We start from the raw sequence: 18,569 nt of genomic DNA on the forward strand, positions 1-18,569 counted from the left end.
AGAGGAGAGGAAAAGATCTTTGTATCTAGTCTGGAAAATAGTAGACTTTGTTTAAAGTGTGTATACCAAACCATTATGTGAGATGTATTTCTTACAGTAAGTCAAGCTTGAAAAACAAGTTTGAAAAACACTCTCGAATATAGAGGAAAACACTTTTCTGCGGCTCCGGGGGCGGGGGGTGGGGGGGGATGTAAATGGGCACAGCTCTTCTTGATGGCCTTTCGGCAACAGGCTCTTAAAACCTTGGAAATCTTCACTTTGACCCAAATGTATGATTTAAGAATTTATCTTAATTAAATAATCTCTCAGATGCACATCTGTGTATAAGGATGTACATTCCATTGCTGTTTAGAACAGCAAACATTTTTAAATATCCAGCCATATGGATTATGGATAAATACATTACGAGAGGGCTTCCTGGTGGCTCCGTCAATTAAGATGTGATTTGGGCTCAGGTCATGATCCCAGAGTTCAGGAATTGAGCCCACATGTGAGGCTCCCTGTTCAGTAGGGAACCTGCTTGTCCCTTTGCCCTCCCCACCCTCTCACTAATAAATAAAATCTTTAAAAAATTACTTTATGAGACACCATGAGATAAAATAAAATGTGTGCATTAAAAATACTGAAGTAGATTGATTCTCCATTGACTGGAATGATGTTCAGATACATTAAAAAGAAAAAAGACTTTACAAGAAGACATTAGATGCAGTATAATTCCACTCTGGTGTTATACTTATATTGAATAAATATATTTTATATGTAATTCAAAATTATATAAAAATATATATATTATATATATATAAATATAAATTTGGAGAGAAAGGTTAAGTGCATAGACTAGGAGCCAGAATGTTTGGGTTTCACATCCTGGCTCTGCCTCCCACACCCTACCCCAACCCCAGCTGCATGGTCTTAGACAAGAAGCTGAATCTCAGCAATGCAGTGGAGATAATTGTTGTATCTACCCCAAAAGGTTGCTGTGAGAATAAATTTAGTTATTCCATGTAAAACTCTACAAGCATCGCCAAGCACTTGGTAATTACTCAAGGAGTGTTAGCACCATCTCTCTATTAGAGAGAGAATGAGAAATTTCACATCAGCAGTCCTAACTAACAGTGGTCATTGTCTGGATGCTGCGTTCACTAATGAATTGCATTCATTAATTTATACATTTTGTATATTTAACATTTATAATCAGAGAAGACAATACGCAGCATAAAGTATATAACTCTCTTTGAGTCCTAAAACGTCTTTAATGACATCAGGCTAAAAAATAAATAATACTAAAACAGGAATAACGGCAAAACATGTTTTAATTGGATTTTGCTTACCTCTAAGAGATAAGGTTTGGAGGAATTTTTTTCCCCCCTATCAGGCAATGAATTCTGCTCTGGAATTCCATTTCCCTGATTTTGGAATTTCTGTAACCTCCGTGACTGGTACAAAGACTCTGCCTCCCCATCCCCTTCTCTCTGCTCTCTCTCATGTTATCAGTCCAAGCAAGGCTGCTGACAGAAATCTGTATTAAATTGCCCAGTACCTAGGCCTCAAAGCTACACCCTGTCTCAATATCATAACTTAGGGGATTGAATTTCTCATAATAATGATGACATCCTCTCCAAAGAAAACAGTTCAATCTGAGCTGTCCTTTGTTTATCTGCGAGTTACAAACAGAGTCCTTAAATGGCATTGTGTGTGGGTGGGGAATTCAGTATTCAAGAAAACTGGGAATTACAGAGGCACGTGGAAAAAGGATTTGAAATTCACCCATTGTTTCTACACTCAAAAATTCATTAACATGTTAGTATATTTCCTTCCAGTCTCTTTCTTTATCGATCATCCTAGGTGGTGGTAGTCATATTACAGACATGATTAAGTCATGCTACCATATAATTTCAAAAACATTATTTCAATGACTGAATAAAATTTTCTTGAGTGAGTAATTCTTTTAAAAGAACTTCATCGTGTTTTGCAAGTGTTAGCTGTGATAGAACTATGAAAAAAACTACAAGTGAGCTTTTCGTGTACATAAAACTGTTTCAGCTTTTTTCATGTGTTGAGTCAAAGACTTGAAATTACTATGGCAAAAAAAAAAGAAAAGAAAAAAGAAATTACTATGCCAAAGATAATGAGCAGTTTATGTCTTAGGATAGATGTTTTCATATTACAACCAACCTTGTTGTCTACTTCATCACCTACATTGGACTTTCTATCATACGTTGGGAGAACTCTTTAAGAAGGCACTGGCAAGGGGGGCCTGGGTGGCTCAGTGGTTGAGCAACTGCCTTTGGCTCAGGTCCTGATCCTGGGGTCCTGGGATCAAGTCCCACACTAGGCTCCCTGCAGGGAGCCTCCTTCTCTTTCTGTCTCTCATGAATAAATAAATAAAATCTTTTAAAAAAGGAAGGCAATATGGATTATTCATTTATATGCAAGCTAGCTCCAAAAAATTTTGAAGCAGTTTACAAAAGTGAGCACAGCTGAATAAATATTTTTGAAGTGGGAAAGTTAAAGTGAAGAGGAAAAATAAGAAAAGTAACAACTAGTATTTATTGAATATTTATTGTGTATCAGGCATTGTGTTAAGACTAGCATATCTAATCTCATTTAATTCCTACAACAAAGAGGTAGGTATTATTTTGCCTATTTTACAGATAAGAAAGCCAAGGCCTGAAAAGTTAGCAACTTGTCCAATTCCACAAAACTAGTAAGGGACAGAGTAGATATTCAAGCTCCAAAAGTTGAACCTTTAATTATTGTTTTAAAAGATTTATTAAAAAAATTAAAAAAAAAAGATTTATTTATTTATTTTGAGAGATAGAGAGACTGAGCATGAGTAAAAGGGGCAGAGGGAAAGGAGAGAGAGAATCCTAAGTAGACTCCACACTGAGCACAGAGTCCACCTCAGGGCTCTATCTAACGATCTGAGCTGAACTCAAGAGTCTGATGCTTAACCAACTATGCCACCTAGGGACCCCTTGAGCCCTTATTATTATTCATTAGTTAATATTATTCTGCTGTATTTCATCCGGGGCTCCACTGAGTTACCTTTGTTAGGGGTGAACCAAAATAAGAAAGCAAAACTGGAAAAGTGGGTCTACTATCTGTGGAAACGTAAAAGCAAAAACAAAAACAAACCCCAGAAAAGCCAAATTATAGATGTGAAGAACAGATTGGTGCTTGCCCGAGGTGGGGGTCGGGGGGAGCAGTGAAATGGGTGGAGAGAATCAAAAGGTACAAACTTCCAGCTATAAAAGAAATAAGTACAGCATGCTGACTATAGTTAATAATAGTGTATTGCATATTCGAAAGTTGCTAAGAAAATAAGTGTTAAAAATTCTCATCTCAAAAAAAATAATTTTGGGGATGCCTGGGTGGCTCAGTAGTTGAGATGCCTTTGGCTCAGATTGTGATCCTGGGGTCCTGGGATTGAGTCCTGCATCAGCCTCCCTGCAGGAGCCTGCTTATGTCTCTGTGTCTCTCATGAATAAATAAATAAAATCTTTTAAAAAGAGAGAGAAAAAAAATTCTGTAACTCTAAGTGGTGGTGGATGTTAACTAGAATTACTGGAGCGATCATTTTCCAATGTATCCACATACTAACTCATTATATTGTACACCTGAATATAATGTCAATTATACCTCAATTAAATCTGGCTCCTTGTGGGGCCAAATAAGATAGAAGAGGACATGAGAGACAAAGTGACAGGGAGAAGGGCCAGGAGAGGGACAGAGGCATCAGACATAGAGAGGACTGGGCAAATGAGCCTGCCCACCGCCATCCCACACAAGATGTTCCCAGTCATTCTCAAGATGATCCCATAGTACAGTGATTTCTGTCCCTAGTAATGACCCTATGTCTTTAAGAAAGATAAGGCACACATACTCCCCCATTTGGAACAGCCACACTATTCTGTCTCATTTCAGTGCCATTTGTCTCTGAAATAGTATCACCCCAAAAGTAAATAGATAGGCCGGCCTGTACAGGAAACAGCGATTTATGCTTTCCCATGCTCCGAGGGCCGCTGTAAGCTCTGTCATCAGGACAGTTGTGTCCTCTGGTGGCGAGTATTAACTCACATCTGTAAATACTCTTCCCCACGGAGCTCTCCACTGCCCCATCCTGAGCTGATGTTCAGCACAGTGTGGGGTTTACTCCACTGTGGCTTTGTCCTCTGTCATTTAACTGTGTCCTAGAAAACAATTTTGACCAAGAACAGTAGACCAAGTGTACAGAAGAGATAGTGTGCTAGGTCTGCCACCAAAGATACACATTTGTATGAGTGTGCATGTGTGTGCGTGTGTGTGTGTGTGTGTGTAGATGCAGATTATATATGTAAATCTTTTGGCACCATAGGTTACACTCAAGGCAATCATTTGAGGAAGAATAAAGTTAAGTTCAGCAGGCAACTTGATATTTTGAGGGGGCATCATAGATATAATCGGAGCCTTGACAGTCTAAGCAACAATTACTTGACTGGCAGCTGGAAGAACAGATACCCCAACACAAGTCTTGACGGAGGGGATTGGATGGTGCTGGGAGGCCCTCTTCCCAGAAACCTTGTGATGTGGGGCGAGCCGGTCCAGCTGGCTCTCCCAGCTCCAAATATCATGTGCTCTAGTCCTTGTGTTCTGCATACTGAGAAACAGCCTGTGCCTGGGACATGGGAAGCCATCACCAAATATTTGTAGAAGAAATAATTTTCATCAAAAATGTCTAAATAGTGGAGACATTTAAAAAGTTAGACATCAGTTATCTAAAACCCTCACCAACTTAGAATTCTCATTTTCTAGCTCTATCATTGGCATCACCATCATATCAGCCCCGTTCATTTTTTTAAAGAGAATTTTTAAAAACATTTTATTTATTTATTTGACAGAGAGAGAGAGAGAGAGAGCACAAGCAGGGGGAGCATCAGAGGGAGAGGGCAAAGCAGGCTCCCCAAGGAGCAGGGAATCTGACTCGGGGTGGGACCCTGGGATCATGAGCTGAGTCGAAGGCAGACACTTAACTGACTGAGAAAAAAAATTCTGTAACTCTAAGTGGTGGTGGATGTTAACTAGAATTACTGGAGCGATCATTTTCCAATGTATCCACATACTAACTCATTATATTGTACACCTGAATATAATTATATAATATATAATGAATATACCCGGGCAGCCCAGCCTCATTCATTTTTAACTTTTTTAATTGAGATAAAACTGACGTATGATATTGGGTAAGTTTAAGGTGCACAACGTGTATGATATGATGCGTTTATATGTTGCAACATCCTCATCATTGTAGGGTTAGCTAACATCACCATCACGTCACAGAACTACCATTTCTGCTTTGGACTTGAGAACATTTAAGATGGTGCCTCTTAGCAGCTATGAAGTACAAAGGCAGAATTGTTGATGATAATCTCTATGCTGTGCATGAGATCTCTGGACCTTATTCCTCTTGCAGGTTCAAGACCCGTTCACAGAGGTAGTAGAAACCCCTGCAGAGGTAGCTGGCCAGTGACACATGAGCGACATAAGGCGAAGCAGAAGGAGCAGCAGGAACCAGAGCAGTCCTTTAGTTTTGTGTTTCCACTGCCCAATAAGCAAATTAAAAATCACCATTGTCATTCAGATACAGGACTCCAGAAGTTAAGCTAAGTTAATAGGATCCCAACACTAGTCCGAGCAGAGTTGCCATATTTTTGTGTCCTTATACAAACAACACGGAGAACTTGTTTTAAAGAACATTTTGCACCCCACCTCCAGAGATTTTAATTTAGCAGGTCTGGGTGGGCCAGGGGAATCTACCTGTTTAACAAACATCCTAGAAGATTCTGCTCAGGAACCAACCGTTGGAGATGGTAAAGCAGCGCCTTCTGGGCTGCGTGCCAAACAAGGGCTCAGGTATCTACAGCTCCAAGTCGATCAGCTAGCTCATTGACTAGCACAAGTGTACTCTCCCTGTTTGTCATAAATTAACAGGGATCTGTTTCACATTCTTTTGCTAACCTAAGCTTTTAAAAATTATACAACACTAGCTGGAGTTCCTGGAAACTGCTGTAAACCTATATATGGTAGGCATACAATTGACAATATTCTGAATTAGGGATTGTCTCACCATTTTAAAGATAAGGAAACTGAGGCTTATGGAGGATAAAAAGGTTACCCAAGATCACCAGCCGATAAGTGTCCTAGCCTGGTTCCAAACCCGAGTCTGTCCAACCCCAAATCTACAGTGATTCCCTGACAACTAAAGAGTACATCACTTTTATTTTATTTTTTTTTTAAGATTTATTTATTTATTTGAGGAGAAGGGGCACAGGAGGAGGGAGAGAGAGTCTTAAGCAGACTCCACACTGAGTGGGAGCCCTATGCAGGGCTCGATCTCACAACCTTGAGATCATACCTGAATGGAAACCAAGAATCAGGTGCTTTATTAACCGACTGCAACACCCAGGCACCCCGAGTATCTCACTTTTAATTCTTCAGTAAGGGCTTATGTTCAGTGATTTTGAACATTATCCACAGGTAATCAATACATTCCAGGTAGTGCTAAGACCCATAGCATATCGGCTTGCCCTCCGTTCTAAGACAATGTTCAGATTCGGTAAGAAGAAAAACATCCATATAGTCACAGTTTTCAAAGAGCATAAAATTCTACAGCAAATCTATATATTGAGTGTAAGATGCCTCACAACTTTGGAAATGTAAGAATGCAAACATAAATAGTAAAGATAAAGGAAAAGATCTTAGAACCATTAGGGAAAACACTACAATTTACAGCCGGTCAGATACACAGCCACTGGCTTACCATGCCACCTGCTGTAAGAAAGTGGCAACTACATTAACCCTCAATGACCGGGTTCTGTAGAACACTGGTCTGAGGTTTTTTTCAACCCCCAGGAGTCAAACAGAGCAAATGCAAATATCAGCTATGATGTGGGGATACAGAATGAAGGCAAAATAAGAATAAAGACAAAATATAAGAAGAGGGAAAACGAAGGAGGACGGAAGTGAAAAAAACAAAGTGGAAAGGGGTGTCACACCACGGATCCCTGTGTGCTTAATATTTATCTCTTGTTACATGCTGGGTATTTTGCATATTTTGTCTCCAATCTATTTTATTGATTTGTCTTCCAGAGTTGCCATCTTTTCAAAGGTCTTTTCAAAGAATAAGGTTTGGTTTGGTTTTTGTTGATCATCTCTCTTATATGGTCACTTCTATATTTGTTCATCTCTGTCATTTGCTTCTTTTACTTACTCTGGGTTTTTGGTCTCCATACCTATACCATATAAATGTTAAATTATGGGGGATCCCTGGGTGGTGCAGCGGTTTGGCCCCTGCCTTTGGCCCAGGGCACGATCCTGGAGACCCGGGATCGAATCCCACGTCGGGCTCCCAGTGCATGGAGCCTGCTTCTCCCTCTGTCTGTGTCTCTGCCTCTCTCTCTCTCTGTGTGACTATCATAAATAAAAAAAATAAAAATAAAAAAATAAAAATAAAAAAAAAAAAAATGTTAAATTATGGAATTTCCAGGTTCAAAAAAATATATGGAAGAACCTGGCTCTCCTCCCTCATGTTGGGAAGAGGCCCAGAGAGAGAGGAGCTTTGTCCAATTTCCTATAGCTGTGTTGAGCTCCCACACTCTGGACTTTCTGTTCTTTCTCCATCAATACCACCATGTGTCCCCTTTCCTTCTTGTCTCTCTCTTGCCTTTTCCTCTTTGCCCACCCAGAAAAGAAAAAAGATAAGATTGCTGGATGGATAGAATTCAGAAGAAATAGACACACTTGCCCCTCAAAAGGTTTGCATGTAAGAATTTTTAAGACAATACACATTTGTGTTGGTGGCTAGTTGTTTTTACAACACTACACATTTAATCCAAATGGATGGGCTACTTGTTGAATGAGAAGAGGAAAAAAGTCACAGGCAATCAAATACAACAAATTATTAGGAAAAAAATTCAATGTGCCTTCTAGATGTTTCTATCTGTATTTATTAAAAATTCAGATATTTATATCAGGTATTTGGCAAGAAGCAAAAATAGATGATATCTTTATGTATCAATTATTGGTGTCAAAATGCAAATGTAGTCCTACAATTCCGATTAAACAGATGAGCACTTCTAGTCATGAAGTATTAAGCTGAGCAATAAAAAGCACTGGTCCTGAAAAGTTTTGACTTTTGGGCTTCTGTCCGGCCCTTGCACGCCACCCCTTGGTCTTCAGAAGCCCTGGTGGCCTCGACGTCTTGGTATCCTCTGCTCTCTATCAAGACCTGTGGTAAGAGAAGAATCTGGTATAATCATTCTTGTCTTAGTATGAAGTTATTACTCAAATGCCCTCTCCCAAGGCCATTTGTATTTTGTTTTCCTTCAGTGTGGACTAAAAGGCTTTTGTCTTTAGAAATCTGAGGTAGCACTGACCTCACTGCTGGATCAGCGAGGCATGGGAAGAAGGGCTTTTCGGGGGTCTTGGAAATCATTCCACTCACACTATTGAAGACCCTGCATATATCATCCTGTTAAGTTGACCGTGTCCTCGAAAAGTGTACAATCCTTAACAGTGCTTCTCAAAACAGTACTAATAGTTGTTCACACACACACACACACACACACACACACACACACACTGTGGGCCAGTCTGCAATATACTGATGAACAGTGTGATGCTCTGAGAGGGGTATAGAGAGAGCTATAGGTCTAAAACATAGCTAACCACAGGACATTTTCTTCCAGCAGCATCTGCAGGTCTGTAGTGGGCTAAATAATGCCCCTTTGCCCCCCAAAAGGTGCATCTACTGGAAACTCAGAATGTGACTTTAGGGGCGCCTGGGTGGCTGAGTCAGTTAAGCGTCTGTCTTTGGGTCAGGTCATGATCCTGGGGTCCTGGGATGGAGCCCCGCATGGGTTCTTTGCTCAGCAGGGAGTCTGCTTCACCCTCTCTCTCTGCAGCTCACCCTGCTCATGCTCACACTTGCTCTGTCTCTCTCTCTCTGTCAAATAAATAAATAAATACTTTTTAAAAATGTGACTTTAATTGAAATAAAGGTAGTTAAAGTAAGGATCTTAATGGGAATCATCCCAGACTGACTAGGGTAGGCTCTAAGCCCAGTGTAAGGGTGTCCTTATAGAAGACAAAAGAGAAGGCACATGGTGGCCCCGGAAAGATGGTCATGTGAAGACAGGGTCAGAGATTGAAATGATGCAGCCCCAAGCCAAGGGGCACTCGGAGCCAGCTGAAAAGAAAGATCTTCCTTTTCTAGAGTCTTCAGAGGAAGTGCAACCCTGCCAGCACCTTGATTTCAGACTTCTAGCCTCCAGAGCTATGAAAAAAACACATTTCTGTTGTGTTAGGCCATCAGATTTGTGGTGGTTTGTTGCAGCAGCCCCAGGAAACTAACGCAAGGCCCAGTGTCCCTCAGAACACACAAGAGGGATCCAGGCACACTTCCGATCAGTCTCCAGTCCCAGCAAAGAATTCTTCTAAGAGCTTTGTTCTTAGAACTGTCATCATTCATTGAAAAACCTACCAAGAGAAAAACCCTTTCTGCAGACTGGTGTGGACAAAGTGGTCTAGAGACAGCTACAAACATTTGGCAAGGAAATTACAAGGTATTTTGAGGTTGTTCATTGCAGGGCTCACCCTACACAAATACAGACACCAAGGAAATCAGAGAGCTGATTAATACCCAAAAAACATTGATATCTGACTACATGGAAATGGTGGGGCAAAGGAAAACAGATTAGATGGAGCAGAATTTGAAGACTCAGAAATTTGATTATTCTGCTTTGTATGGTCAACAGGCCTGTGGTTAAATTGGGTAAGTCTATGAAGGACCAGCCTCAATTTTGAAACCAAACATGAAAAAAACAATGTTGAGTGAAAAAAGGTTCTGACAACAGTAGGGCATATATCTCCAGTTTTTATAACATCCTTTTAGAGTGCAAACGAAGCTATACTATATAAGGTTTAGGGTAACGTGAGCTAAGTATGTTTAGGCAAGGGATGGGTAAACCAAATGCAGAACAGCAGCAGTTACCTCTGAGATTGAAGGTTTGACAGGGGTTGCGTTTGAGGAGGGACCTCAGGGTAATGTTCTAGTTCTTACGTTGCGTGGGAGGTTCAGGAGCATTCGTGCTATCATGTCTTATAACTTGGATATGTTACATTTATGACATACATGTATATAACACAGTTTTATCATGGAACATGTGATATATACAAAAGAATATATGAACATAAATAATGTAATGTAATCTATATAACCTTTTGTAATAAAAACAATTTTTTAACCAAACTGAAAGTCCCTTGGGGCTGGAAGAGAGCTGTTCCAAGGATCACATTTAGGAAGAGAGCCTGGTGGCGGTACTGTCCCTGTGTCTCATTTCCCCAAGAGGGTTTTCTCATTTGGTTCTCACTGCCCCCACCGTGCCCAGCCCCAAACTGTCGCCCCTGCTCTTAGGTCCTCTGCAGGACCAAGAGGACACAAGCCTGTCTCCTTCCAGTCCTTTGAGCACAACCAGGGCAGGGTAGCGGTCTCCAAAAGCTGTTCTACAAAGGGATAGCGAATGGGAAAGATATAAGCACAGAAAGACAAGCAGAAACGTGGTGTGGCACGCTGGCCCCTAAGTGGCTGACGCTCTCTGCCCTCAGACTCATCATACCCTCTCGCCTTCCCTTCCCTCGCTCATGTTCACCCTCCAGCAATACCCTGTTGCTTGGGGTTCTCTGTGCATTTCTGTACGTCCAGGTGTTCATCTGTGCTGTTTCTTCTGCCTAGAATGCCCTCCCCACCTTTCTCTGCCTCATCATCTCTTGCCCCTTACCACTCAGCTCAGACACCCTTCCCCACGAAGACTTCTGAGGACCATCACACTGAGCAGACCCACCACACATGGCTCGTCACCAGCCCCGAGGTGAGCAAGACCTCCACGAAGGGACAAATATTCTTACTTGGCGTCTGTGTCCACTGAGTAGACTCAAGTCCTGGCACAAAGCCAATGCTCAGCCAACCCTGGTCGGATGGAGATGGGCCAAAGATAAAGTTCCAAAGACCAGATTTCTGATCCAAAGATTTCAAGGAGAAAAGTAAGACTTTTCTGAGTCTCCAACCTCCTCACCCTGAAATTACCCCATCCCAGATCCAAAGGGCAGGGACTCTTTTGCACACACACCTTGCTTGGCTAACCACTGGTCCCTCCCTTATTCATAGCCAAATGGCTCCTCACATCCCTCTTCTCTGTCCAATGCATCTTTGGCTATTCCTGGATCAATCAAAGTTCAAACCCAAGACCCCTTATATTCTCTATCAAATTTCTGGCTTCCAATCTGAAGGATGGTTCTTCCTGGCTGAGAGGAAAGATCACATGATAAAAGATCTGAACCCTCAGGCCTGAGGTGATTGTCCTGCCTCCTCTGGAGCCTCTAACCACCGATTGTCTTACAGGAGCCCTTATTCCTGGAACAGAAGGGGCTTTATCACATCCCACATCAGACTATTTTAACCATAGGGGTCAGTATATGATTCAAAGCATGCTGGGAACTCAGCCACAGAGCTAGTAGGGTAGGGGAGGAAGCTTGAGGAAAGTGGGATGACGGGTGGGAAATCTGACCTTCTCCAGATGTTGGCTCCAAAGCCCAGCGTCAGTGAGATGCACAGCTGAGCTCAAGCTTGAGCCTGCACCTAAGAGACCTAACCCAAAAGGGTATAGTGGTCACACACTTGGAAACAAAGTGGGCAGAGTGGTTCTAAAAATAATTTTTTTTAAATTTATTAATGAGAGACACAGAGAAAGAGGCAGAGACATAGGCAGAGGGAGAAGCAGGCTCCTGTGGGGACCCTGATGCAGGACTCGATCCCAGGACCCCAGGATCATGACCTGAACCAAAGGCAGACGCTCAACTGCTAAGCCATCCAGGCGCCCCAACCCGAGCGGCTCTAGTTGCATCTCCATCTGGCCAGATGGCGACAGGAGCGCAAGCCCAGCACTGCAGAAAGCAGCTAGAAGTTAAGGAAGTGCCGAAGCCTTTGAAGAGGTACAGATATGAGCACAGGACGGACAGGCGTGGGAACCACGAGGGACTTAGGGGTAGAGGCGGCATGAAGAAGGGAGGATCTTCGACTCCTGTACAGAGGCGCAGGTACAGGTCTAGAGGAGCACCTGCGACCCAGAGGGGGTTGCAGAGACATCGAGGGGGACCAAAACTGTGAGAGCGTGGCACCCTGGCGAGGCCCACAGAGCTGCAGACAGAGCTGCCATCCCGAAGCCAAGCAGGGGGCTGGGTCTTGAATAAAGGCACAAGGTCAGGCTGAGCGCTCCGGTTGAGGGGTAGGGAGTGAAGAAGAACAGGCGAGTATGCTCAACACCAGGGCCTGCATACAGTCAGCGTCAGAGGCTCCCGGGAGGCGCCGGAGGCCGCAGGTGTCACGGTGGACTCTCTGGGTGTGAGATTGTGTGTAATGCTTTAAACACACACAAGTAGAGAAAATAATTTAATGAACCACCATGTATACTTCAGCAATTATCAGTTGATGGTCAATCTTGTTTCCCCCCACACCTCTACCCATTGCCCTTTGCCCTGGATTTTTAAAAATATTTTTAAATTTAAATTCAATTAATTAACATACAGTGTATTATTAGTTCCAGAGGCAGAGGTCAGTGATTCACCAGTCTTATCTAACACCCAGTGCTCATCACATCACGTGCCCTCCTCAATGCCCATCACCCAGTTACCCCATCCCCCCACCCTCTCCCCTATGGCAACCCTCAGTTTGTTTCCTACGATTAAGAGTCTATTATGGTTTGTCTCCTCCCGGATTTTGTCTTGTTCTATTTTTTCCTCTCTTCCCCTATGATCCTCTGTTTTGTTTAAATCCCACATATGAGTGAGATCATATGACAATTGTCTTTCTGTGATTGACTTATTTCACTTAGCGTAATATCCTCTAGTTCCATCCACGTCATTGCAAATGACAAGATTCCGGGTTTCTCTGATGGCTGAGTAATATTCCATTGTATGCATATGCCACGTCTTCTTCATCCATTCATCCATCCATCAATGGACATCTGGGCTCTTTCCATAGTTTAGCTAGTGTGGACATTGCTGCTATAAACATTAGGGTGCAGGTGCCCCTTCGGATCACTACATTTCTATCTTTGGGGTAGATACCGAGTAGTGCAATTGCTGGGTCATAGGGAAGCTCTATTTTCAACTTTTTGAGGAACCTCCATACTATTTTCCAGAGTGGCTGCACCAGCTTGCATTCCCACCAACAGTGTATGAGGGTCCCATTGCTCCGCATCCTCATCAACATCTGTTTCCTGACTTGTTCATTTTAGACATTCTGACTGGTGTGAGGAGTATCCCATTGTAGTTTTGATTTGTATTTTCCTAATGCCGAGTCATGTTGAGCATTTTTTCATGTGTCTGTTGGCCATTTGTTTGTCTTCTTTAGAGAAATGTCTGTTCATTTCTTCTGCCCATTTCTTAACTGGATTATTTTTTCTTTGGGTGTTGAGTTGGTTAAGTTCTTTATAGATCTTGGATACTAGCCCTTCATCTGATAAGACATTTGCAAATATCTTCTATCATCCTGTAGGTTGTCTTTTGGTTTTGTCAACCACTTCCCTTACTATGCAGAAGCTTTTTATCTTCATGAAATCCCAATAGTTCGTTTTTGCCTTTGTTTCCTTTGCCTTTGGAGACGTGTCTAACAAAAAGTTGCTGTATCCAAGGTCAAAGAGGTTGATGCCTATGGTCTTCTCTAGGATTCTGATGGACTCCAGTCTCACATTAGGTCTTTCATCCATTTTGAGTCTATTTTTGTGTATGGTGTAAGAAAATGATTGCCCTGGATTTTGTGAAGCAATCCCAGACAGCTGGCTATTTTGTAGAAGTTTCAGTATGCAAATCTAAATGATAATGACTCTCCTTAAATTTGACACTAATGATATCAGACCCTCAAATTCCTTAATATAAACTACTTCAAATTATCAAATATCCAATCAGTCCTCTAAAAGGTCTTTCCTTTTATTTTTTCCAGTTGGTTTAATCTGGAGCTAACCAATGTCTTCTGTTATGTGTTAAAATACCTCCCAAGTCTCTTTTAATTTATAGGTTTCTCCTCTGTCTTTTTTTCCCATATAACCTTTGCTGCTGCTACTGTTGTGGATGATGTTAAAACTAGGTCATGTGTCTGGGACTCTCCCAATCTTGGTTTTGCTGATGGAATCCATGTGGTATCATTTGACTTGTTCCTCTGTTTCCTGTATTTCTTTTTTTTTTTTTAAGATTTTGTTTATTTATTCATGAGAATACACAGAGAGGAGACAGAGAGAGAGGCAGAGACACAGGCAGAGGGAGAAGCAGGTTCCTTGAAGGGAGCCTGATGCGGAACTCGATCCTGGGTCTCCAGGATCATGCCCTGAGCTGTAGGCGGCGCTAAACTGCTGAGCCACCGGGGCTACCCTGTTTCCTCTATTTCTTATAAATTGGTAGATTCGTGCAGACTTTGCGGGTTGAGTACCTTACAAGTGGCAATGTGCACTCCATGGATGGAAGACTGATGTCTGATTGTCCCTTTGTTGTCATGTTTGGCAGACTATGATATCCTAAATTCTATAATTCCTTCTGCACTTATATAAGCCAGAATATTTCTATGAAGAGAAATGTTCTTTATTAGTTATGTGATTACCCTAAAGTATAGTTCATATAGGAGAGGCGGGATATGTGCTTCTTTTCCTTTCCTTAACCAGTTTTCAAAAATAATGAGTCTGACCCCTAGACACTTCTAAAGGCAATCAATGAGGCTTTATCATTTATTATTTATTTGTACTATCATAAATTTATTAATAGAAGCATGTTTGATGTGTTTCAAGGTGAGATATTTATAGATTTCTCAGGGTCTACCATAGACCCTGCATCCTTTAATGTAGACAGGCTAATTAGCTTGGGCAACTTGGTTATGCAATAGTTGAGGATTGCTGGACAGGCAAGGGGAGGGTTCCAAGTGAGTCTTGAAGGCCACAGTCATGTGATAAGTGAGTTGATGATTCGTGGGTCAGAGTAGGAACTGTTATCCTGATGAGAACTAGTTGGGTAGCTGGTCGGTCCATTGCTCCAATAAATGGATTTTTAGGAAATTCCTAAAACAAACGAAAAAGATATTTGGAGATATTTATTTGCCATGAGATCTGTCCAAGTAATAAAGGCTTATTTACTTCTTTCAGCCTTGAAATTTATCGCCATTAGGTCTTCAAATATTTCCCCCTCTCCATCTTTATATCACTGCTTTTCTGTCCTAGCTCTATCCTTGTTATTAATTAGGAAATTTAAAATAAGCTGCCTTATTTCCTTTTTTTTTCCAACCTTTTCCTGCTGCCTCTGGAGAGTTGCTGAAACTGCTCTTCCCATCACCAATTCCTCTTCAGCTGTACCTATTCTACTACCTTCATCCCACGTTGTTAGTAAATAGCGCCAATGAACATTCATTCCAATCATATCGTTCATGCTCTGATATTTCTCCTTGGTTTCATGCCATCTTTCCTGACCCATGCTGCTCCAGCCCCCCCCCCCGCCCCCCACCGCCGCGTTGGCAAGGAACCACTTTGAAAGGGCCTGGGTTCAACTCCGAGCTCTACAGCTTACTGGCTGTGTCTCATGGGGCGTGTCCCATCACGGCTGCCCCGTGCCTCAGTTTCCCTCATGGCTGCGCGGAGAGCAATGCCTTCAGCCTTGTTGCGGCCCGGGGTCGAGCGCTACCTGCCCGCGGCTGCAGGTCAGCGGCACTGCGGGGGGGAGGGGGGGGCTGGCGGTGACCGTGCGCCGCGCGGGCCGCAGGGGGGCTGGTTCACGGGGTCGGGCTGCGCTTGGGGGGCGGGGGGGGGGACCCGGGCCTCCCCGGCGCGGGCGGTCGGGGCCAGGGCCGCGCCCGCGGGGCAGCGACGGTCGGCGGCTCCGCGAGGCGGCGCTGCGCCCCTTCCCGGCCCGGCTCCCCCCGCGGGGCCCGCGTCCGCGCCAGTCCCCGCCCGGCCCAGCGCAGGATGCAGCGCCCCGGAGCCCCGGCCCCGGTGAGCCACCGCCGGGGGTGGGGGGGACCCGGGGGCCCGGGGGGACGCTTCGGGCGACCTCCTGGCACGCCGCCGCCTTCCCCCGCCCGCGGCTAAAGCCCCCGCCCCGGCGCCCCCGAGTCCCGGGGCGCACCTGGAGGGGGGGAGGGGAGCGGGGACCCCACCTGGTGCCGGGGCGGAGGCTGGCTGCGCCGCGCAGGTGCACCTCCAGGTGAGGACTGCGCGCGGGGACCCCCCCCCCCCCCGGGCCGCTGCGCACGGAGCAGGGGCTTCAGAGGCTCCGTGGAAAGCTTCGGGGAGCCACGCTCAAAAAAACAATTAATAAATACATAAATAAATGGAAAAAGAAAAGTTACTTTGAGCAGCCTTCAGTATGTTTGGATTCGGGTTGGGACCCATATGATTATTTATCCTCTTTCCTCAACTCCCCACGTCCCCCACCTCACCCCACTCCCCCCCCCTTTTTTTTTTTTTTTTGGTCTGGAAGGCTTCTGCAGAGAGAACCCCCCGGCCAAGGGAGTGGAGACCTCAGCTCTATAGGAAGTGCACGGATACGACCTGGCTGTTCCTGTTCTTCCTCTTCTGGACTGGTCTGGTGAGTGTGGGTGCCTAGGAGGAAGAGAGCCTGCGTGGGTCCCGAAGTGACTGTGCCCAGGTGGGACTCGCGATCGTGGGGAGGCCCGGGCTGCAGGTGGTGCAGGGGCCCCGGGCTGTGCTACCGCGAGACGCGCCAGCCGATCCTCCGGAGCAAACCTCGGTCCTGGGTTGTGCCTCCCAGGGGACGTGGCTAAACTGGAGGGGCTGCCCATTGCTGCAGGCCCCGTTCTAGGGCGGCCTCCAGGAGGAAGTGGGAACCCCGTGGCAGGATTGTGTGGTCATCTGGGCTCACTGCCTGCAAGTTCGCTGGCCATCTCAGCCCCCAAACAAAATATTTGTCAACTGTTTGCTGTTCTTCTAATACAGGAAAATCTAGAGTGAGCCTAGAAATAAACTGCTCTCCCTTTAGCTGAACACATAACATACACACTGTCGGCGGCTGTATGTAGCAGCTGACAAGGAAACCTGCCTTGGGTGTAAACTCTCGAGTTAGGTAATGATTTTTTCCCCATTCTAGTTTCCAGCTGTGCGGGATTGCTGGTAGACCTCATCAGGCTGTGTCATTTTAGTCCCGTCCCTTTAGTCTCTTGGCAGCTAAATCTTGACACTTTGATACTTATTTTAGAGCTGTAGGTAACAGCAAAAGGAGCCCCACTCAGCTTCTTTAAAGATCAGATTCCTGCAGTCATCCGGTCTAGATTGAGGCATGCTATTTGCTGCAAGGTTAATGATTAATTTATAAAGCAGCATAAGAGCTGCCTCATAGTAATTAGCTTTGTTGCAAAGATTTCAATTTAAATAGACTCTAAAACACCATGTTTGTTCCTCTTTCCAAGTCCCTCTTTCTTTCGAAAGGCCTGAATTCACTTGTTCACTTTACCTACTGGTTTCTCATGACAGACATGGTTACAGGTACGGGGGAAGGTTGGGTCTTAAAGGTGAACTGAATGTTGTGCATTGTCATTCCCTGGTCCTCTGAGAGAGAGAGTGTGTACCTTCACCACCTCCTCCCTAACTGCCCACAGGTGGCTGCTGTTGCTCTCCCGGCCTCCTGTTGTGCAAATGCAGGGAGCAGCGGGCCTGCAGGCAACGGGCAGCGTGGACCTCAGGCTGTTCATGTTCTTCAGGGATCTCCCCTGGCCCTTCCAGGCTTCAGACCTAGTACATCACGACCAAACCCTCAGCCCGACAGCCACGGGGGTGAGGGGTGGGGGGGGTGGGGAGATTTGTTGATGGCCCATCACAGTCTGAAGAATTATGAACCATCTGAGAGATGGCACACAGCTGGAAGCTGCTTTCTTTCTTTTTTATAAATTTATTTTTTATTGGTGTTCAATTTGCCAACATACAGAATAACACCCAGTGCTCAGCCCGTCAAGTGCCCACCTCAGTGCCCGTCACCCAGTCACCCCCACCCCCGACCCAGCTCCCCTTCCACCACCCCTAGTTCGTTTCTCAGAGTAGGAATCTTTCATGTTCTGTCTCCCTTTCTGATATTTCCCACTCATTTTCCTCCTTCTCCCTTTATTCCCTTTCACTATTTTTTATATTCCCCAAATAAATGAGACCATATAATGTTTGTCCTTCTCTGATTGTCTTATTTCACTCGGCATAATACCCTCCAGTTCCATCCACGTCGAAGCAATGGTGGGTATTTGTCGTTTCTAATGGCTGAGGAATATTCCATTGTATACATAGACCACATCTTCTTTATCCATTCATCTTTCGATGGACACCAAAGGCTCCTTCCACAGTTTGGCTATTGTGGACATTGGAAGCTGCTTTCAAATTACATGTCATTGCAGAATAATTTTGAAGGCTTCAGTGCCCGCCTTCTCTTTACTGTATTGCATTTGAGTAGCGAGAGTCCTTCAAGCTGACTGGCTTTTCCTATCTTCTGCAACATTTTTT

At 44.2% G+C, this 18,569-nt stretch overlaps 1 protein-coding gene and 1 long non-coding RNA gene across 12 annotated transcripts in view; one reads left to right on the top strand and one right to left on the bottom strand.

The window, feature by feature from the left end:
- Window positions 1-12,752: 12,752 nt before the first annotated feature.
- LOC140638000 (uncharacterized) lies at window positions 12,753-17,073 on the bottom strand. Of its 2 annotated transcripts, none has more exons than XR_012035117.1 (3): window positions 16,620-17,073; window positions 15,640-15,779; window positions 12,753-15,137 (listed from the first exon to the last, which is right to left on the bottom strand). It is a non-coding gene; the product is annotated as an uncharacterized lncRNA (long non-coding RNA). The 2 variants fall into 2 exon arrangements; XR_012035116.1 differs by having other exon boundaries at window positions 15,640-15,700; window positions 16,620-17,071.
- The window catches only part of SLC44A3 (solute carrier family 44 member 3), a 112,233-nt gene continuing 109,413 nt past the window's right edge, over window positions 15,750-18,569 (top strand). For 6 of the 10 annotated variants that reach the window (XR_012035115.1, XM_072834592.1, XM_072834594.1 and 3 more), the window contains exons 1-2: window positions 15,981-16,061; window positions 16,549-16,656. Coding sequence is in view for 5 of the 10 variants with exons in the window: in XM_072834592.1 (XP_072690693.1) it covers window positions 16,035-16,061; window positions 16,549-16,656 (135 nt within the window). In the remaining 5 variants the exon portion in view is untranslated. Of the gene's footprint in view, window positions 15,770-15,980; window positions 16,062-16,178; window positions 16,273-16,548; window positions 16,717-18,569 lie in introns of those variants that run through there. The other 4 variants (XM_072834595.1, XM_072834596.1, XM_072834601.1 and 1 more) reach the window with 4 other exon arrangements.

Source organism: Canis lupus, chromosome 8 (assembly GCF_048164855.1).
Source record: "Canis lupus baileyi chromosome 8, mCanLup2.hap1, whole genome shotgun sequence".
Taxonomy (NCBI): Eukaryota; Metazoa; Chordata; class Mammalia; order Carnivora; family Canidae; genus Canis; species Canis lupus.